General features: G+C 43.5%; 1 protein-coding gene across 1 annotated transcript; it reads left to right on the plus strand.

Moving 5' to 3' along the window:
* The first annotated feature begins 203 nt into the window (after window positions 1-203).
* Window positions 204-3,725, plus strand: LOC104511836 (sphingolipid delta(4)-desaturase DES1). The gene is made up of 2 exons (XM_010154603.1): window positions 204-941; window positions 3,096-3,725. The coding sequence occupies exons 1-2, from the start codon at window positions 225-227 to the stop codon at window positions 3,240-3,242; spliced, it is 864 nt and encodes a 287-aa protein (XP_010152905.1). The 5' UTR covers window positions 204-224; the 3' UTR covers window positions 3,243-3,725.
* Window positions 3,726-5,970: the final 2,245 nt, after the last annotated feature.

Below are 5,970 nucleotides of genomic sequence, written 5' to 3' on the forward strand. Positions count from 1 at the left end.
AGCGGGCCCGGGGCTTGCCGGGGCTCCGCGGCGTTACCCTGAGCTGCCACTCCAGAGCCGTCTTCCTCTGGCAGGCAAATCCGATGTGGGAGGAAGGGAAGAAGCAGCTATATCCGCCTTTCTGGTCTAATTGGGAAAGCTGGCTGCGAGGAGAGCTGCTAAATGATTCCTTTTCTGTCTTAATTTTTTCCGATTCAGCTAAACATCCAGAGATTAAGGCGCTGATGAAGCCAGACTCCAACTTGATCTGGGTGGTGGTGCTGATGGTCCTCGCGCAGCTGGCTGCGTTTTATCTGGTCAGAGACTTGGACTGGAAATGGGTGATCTTCTGGGCGTACGTCTTCGGGAGCTGCATTAGCCACTCCATGACTCTGGCGATTCACGAGATCTCTCACAACAGTGCCTTTGGCAACAGCAAAGCAATGTGGAATCGATTGTTTGGAATATTTGCCAACCTCCCCATCGGTCTCCCGTACTCCATATCCTTCAAGAGATACCACATGGATCATCATCGTTACTTAGGAGGTGACGGAATTGATGTGGACATTCCTACCAACTTTGAAGGCTGGTTTTTCTGCACCCGTTTTAGGAAGTTCATATGGATTGTTCTCCAGCCTTTTTTCTACGCAATCAGACCGCTCTGCATCAATCCCAAACCCATTACTCGACTCGAAATTATCAATTTGTTGGCTCAGCTTTCCTTTGATGTCGTGATATATTACTTATGGGGAGTCAAATCCATTTTTTACATGCTTGCTGGTTCAGTACTTGGGCTTGGATTGCACCCAATTTCAGGACACTTCATAGCTGAACATTACATGTTTTTAAAAGGGCATGAGACCTATTCCTATTATGGGCCACTTAATTTGCTCACTTTTAATGTTGGCTATCACAACGAACATCATGACTTCCCCAACATTCCTGGCAAGAGCCTTCCACTGGTAAGTTTACTTCCGAGGTTATTACTTTTTCTTAAAATAGGCCCTGCTTTAACTTGAAAATCAAGTGGAATACTGGTAGTTACAAGTTGGGAGATTGAAAAAAACCAAGCAAAAATACCCCAAACCAAACAAAAAGCAGATCAGTTTGAGTTGAGTGATGAAGGGGGTAATGGCTTATCGTTTTAGTAGTGTCATGAAGGAGCTTCCAGTGTGCTGGCTGCTCTAGCCTCTTCCATAAAAGGAGAAGGGAGGAAATGCATGACATTGCTTTGCACTAACTTTAGTTTCTGTAATTACAATGAGCCTCCTGTCGTCTTCCGTTTGTCAGTATGCAGAAAACTAAGTTGCAGATGCCTTCAGAGGTTTGGCTCTGTCCTTGAAATCTCAAGGATGATACTGTAACATGTGCTTATCTCTCCATGCCTCCTATCAGTGACGCTCTGGGGGGGGAGACAGACGGTTTGAGGTACTGCTGATGTTTGCTGTACTCTTGACAAATGTTTAATAGCTTTCTGGTTTGGAGCAGCTCAGCTTCCTCTAATGAGAACCTTTGGACCCTAAGTATCAGCTGAACGTTGACAGAACTAAGACAGGCGTAGCAGATGAGAATTTTCAAACCGGTTTCTCCCCACTCCAGTCTTGGCTGGTTTCTTTTACACAGGAGCTTAATTGTTACTGTATACGTGTGTTCCCATGCTCTACCTGAGAAACAGGCCTCCGTGGTTACACGTAACCTCAGGGGGAATGGGGTTTCATCATATGCCAAATTTGCAGTTTGACAGCAGCTGTGGTGTTGGGCTGGGAGCTTTGTTACTGCACTAGGTAGGAAGACCTTGTAAGCTTGTGCCCTTGGTGGAGTCTAAACTCTTTTTACTTCTGTTGTCAGCGGTACAACTGCAGCTGAAATAACTCCAGCACTTCTTTTGCAGGGCAGTGAAATTCTGCAATTGGTTTGCAGAGATTTGTTTGTTTTGGTATTTTGTTTGGTTTTCTTTTTGAGAAAAGAGAGATTTCTCTTGCTCATCAATTTACTCGTTCAAACACAGCTCAACTTGCCCTACCTCACCTTTGATACCTAGATCTGTGCTGGTGAACCAGCATTTAACTTCTTGCACCAGCACTTGAGTTGTAAATAGGGCATGATTTTTTTTCCCAAGTATTTAATTGTGGAGGCAAATACCCAGCTCTGCTACAGGCCTCATAATCCACAGCTCTGATAAGAAAACAAAGCTGCCTTTTAGAACAGTGTCTGCACTTGACTGAACTCTGCTGTGCTGCGTGCTAAAGACCACTGAAGTACTGTACTCCTGATTCCAGCTGGGTACTGGTAAGCCAGGAACAGTTACTGTTGGAAGACAGTATATTGGTGAGATGCCCACGTCTGTAGGGGTGATGACAGATCAAAACTATCTTCATCTCCAAACCAGGCATGCAAACACCCTGGGTTTGTTACTTACAGATTAATTTCTTTTTTTTGCCTAAAGAAAGGGAATTTAGTGAAAAATCAGTTTTGCTCTGTTCAGGTTTTTAAGGCTTTAGGTGGTTGGCCTTAAAATATCAGTAAGGGTATCTAACAGCTAGTTTAAAACGGTGGTCTGTTTTAAACAGACCTGTACAGCACGTACACCTGGGAATAAAGTCTTGGAAGCAGTTTATATTCATTCTTGAATATCTGTCCTCAGACAAGATGTTCCTCAGAAATAAGGTATTCCTTTTTCTTCCGAGTGCTAAGGTTTGAAACTACATGTGAAAAGAGCTGTGTTTAACCATCTCTTCCTAGAATTCATAACATCCTTTTTAGTGATACATACCTGTGAGTCAGCACTGAACTGAGTCACCTGCTTCCACCAGCAACCAAACTGCGGGCTTTTGTGAGCACACAGTTCCGTATGTAGCACAGTGAACGGACTTCGGGGTCTTGGCAGGGTTTGTTCTGGTTAGCTCCAGTACAGAAGCTTCATGTGAAGTTCACTTAACCAGGGAGTTAGTTTTTCCTTCAAGAAGTTTTCACGTTGTGGCACTAGTAGCCTTTCGTCAGAATCGAATGTCTAAAATGAAACTCGTAGTGTGCAACATCAAAGGTTGAGGGCTGTGAAGCTGTCACGACTGTGGTGCCAATATAAATAGTAAATAAGCCTCCTATCTTCCCTTTAGGTGAAGAAAATAGCAGCTGAATACTACGACAACCTGCCACAATATAACTCTTGGATAAAAGTACTGTATGACTTCGTGATGGACGACACAATCAGCCCGTACTCACGCATGAAAAGGCAGTTAAAGGGTGAAGTGAAGCAAGATTAACCTTCTGGAAACAAACAAAAAAAACTTGGCAATGTCTGCTTGCTTTAAAGTGGCTGGTATAAGGTCTCTTGCTATAAAGATGTGCGCCAGTGTCCTGAATTAAGATCTACAGCAGCAGAGCAATGCATCCTTAAGGATTTCTGTAGCAGACTCCTACCAGCTGTAACATTCCTCGCAGTGCTCAGATTCATTGGTTTAATGTGTACGTGTTTGCCCCAGGGTCAGTGTTATGTGCATAATGTTAAATCACATTGTTACAGAATTCACTTTGGCAGGTGTTAAACCTATATAAAATATCTGACTCCACACTGTGAAAGTTCTGAGTGTAGTACGCTGCCCGTAATGTGCTGTTCAGGTGACGGTGGTGTTAAAAAGCTGTACTTACCTGTTAATTCTAAACTAACATGGATTTGTTAACTTAAACCTTCTCTTGAACCAGTTCCCTCACTTACGGGCGGAAGAACGACATTTGCACAGAAATGTCAGCTTTTAGTTAAATATGTAACGTCATCTGAAGCATTGCTTTAAACTCTGACCTTTTCTGCTGAAAGTACCTTAAAGGAGTGACCTGTCAGAATGAAATTGGTGTCTCCAAGATGGTGTGTGTGACTTCTTTGTGAAAAGGTGGGGAATTTGAGGGTATTGCCAACTTAGTGGGTCCCCACCGTGTGCCTAAGCTGCGTGTGTTAGCGTACAGCTTGAGCAGCTAGCGCTCCGAATCGCACTGTGTAAGCTGCGGCGTAACTTTGTACCACTGGCTAGGTTTTCCATCTTGGAAAAATCCCGTTAGCAGTTTGGGTTTTTTTTCTGATCTGCAGAGAAAAATGGTTAGGCTAATTGGTTCTGCTGTTACCATGGTTTTAAATGCTCAATCTATAAATGTCTACACGTTTGGAAATTTAGCTTGTATGGAAAACCGAACCATTTGCCAGAGCAATATCTGCCTCAAGGCTCGCTGCAGCCCCTGACACCTCTGCCTGTTAAGCATATTAGTCCTTGCTGTACACAGAAAGGAGTTGCCAAATGATCTTGGTATTTTTTTTTCTTCTAAATATACAGTACTCCACATAAATACTTCTTTCACATTGAAATGTGGTGAGGTGGTGACACCAAACTTCCTGCATATGGAGTTTTAAATTGGGAACAGAGGAGGGATAGGCTGCTGAATGCTGATGAGTGAATCTCCACATACCTGGGCACAGTGTATCTGCCCTCTATTGTCTGATGTGTTGGTGATGGCTGTGAGCTGTCAAAGATGGCTACAAATCACACCAAAATAAATGGTTCTTATTGGAAAGATGGAATCTGATGAAGGTGGAAGTCTTGGCTGAGGTCCACACTGGTCTGCTATAAGTAACTTTCAGATGCCTCCAGCTCCTGCATTTTCTGGGTTTTGGTGCATGTTTTTTCTTTTTTTTTTTTTAAGAAGTTGCGTGCCTGCGAATGTGTTGGTACATCTTACCCCTGACCTGACTGCAGTCCTGTTTCTAAGGTGTTTTTCAAGTGCGGGCCCTTATCTCTGGCTAAGTAACAGAAATGGTATGAAGGTGTGTCAGCCACTTCCCAAGTGACTCTGTTAGGATGCTGATAACATACTAGCTAGCCAGCATATTGCTCAGGGTATAGTGTAATGTTTATATATATACTTTAGTGGGTATTTTTACATGTGATTAAAAAGCAAAGATTAAAGTAACGTTGGGTGAAGTTCTGACTGGTCCCCTGATGCTGAAGGACATAAGCTTCAGAGAAATGTGGTATTTCCAAAGCAGAAGCAAGATCTGTTCTGTTGAGTGGTGGTACAGGTGAACCAGAAAGGATCCCTGCCTGGCCTTTGTACTGGGGGAAAAACTGACTTTGGATGAAAGACTTGAATAAGCTTAAGTTGCACAACAGTTCCTTTTTAAGCCACTCCTGTGTGACTGTTTCTCAGGGTAAGAAGGGAATGGTGGAATGTAAATCTGTCTAGTGTTGATGGCTTACCACAGCTGAATGATGGGTGGAAAGGGTTTCCAAAAAGTTTCACAGCTGAAGGCTAAACCTGAGATATTGGTTAACTTCAGTATTCATCTGGGATAACTGAAAGCTCAGAGTTTAACTTTCAAACTTGGCTTAGTGACCTATTTCATAGAATCACTGATGGCCCTTACTGTGCTCCCAATGGGCAGTGCACATGTGAGCTGCTTTTAAACAGGACTGAAGTTGCCATCCTTCCTGTTTAAAATTGCAAACATTGCTTTAAGGTGTCCCGCGATCTCCCCTTCCCACTCAGATTATACATTTCCTGTTTTCACTTCAAGAGCTGCAGAGTAGTGGGGAACACTGTGGGAGATGTCTACGCTTGCCATTATCTGTCTGAAAGGAAGCACAGGCTTACTGGACCAGGTGAACCTCTGCCAGTGAGACTTCTGTTTGGATGTGAACCATCGTCTGGCGAGCACTGGTAACTACCCTCCTTAGGTGTGCAATTCCTCTCTGATACACAAGAGGCCTTGGCATCTAACTTCAGTAGTAGGGAATTTGCTGGAAGCAGATGATCTGAGTGCTAACCTATATTGCAGTGTAGTTTGATCCCTTAAAAAAACCCCAAACCCAGAAGTGTTTCTGAACCACTGGTAGAAGGAATTAAGACCAGCTGGACTACTTGGCTCATGCTCGACGCATTTGAAATGAATAACTAGTTTTCTGCGGTTGTAACGTGTTAAGAGCAAGGCACAGAATCAAAACACTT

The sequence above is a fragment of the Eurypyga helias genome, unplaced genomic scaffold (genome assembly GCF_000690775.1).
Source record: "Eurypyga helias isolate BGI_N326 unplaced genomic scaffold, ASM69077v1 scaffold36326, whole genome shotgun sequence".
NCBI lineage: Eukaryota > Metazoa > Chordata > Aves > Eurypygiformes > Eurypygidae > Eurypyga > Eurypyga helias.

What these genes read in the sequence shown, in the direction of transcription:
- LOC104511836 (XM_010154603.1), top strand. Translation starts at nt 225, where the DNA reads ATGAAGCCAGACTCCAACTTGATCTGGGTGGTGGTGCTGATGGTCCTC. An exon ending in CTGGCAAGAGCCTTCCACTG is followed by an intron (nt 942 to 3,095) that starts GTAAGTTTACTT and finishes TCTTCCCTTTAG; the next exon opens with GTGAAGAAAATAGCAGCTGA.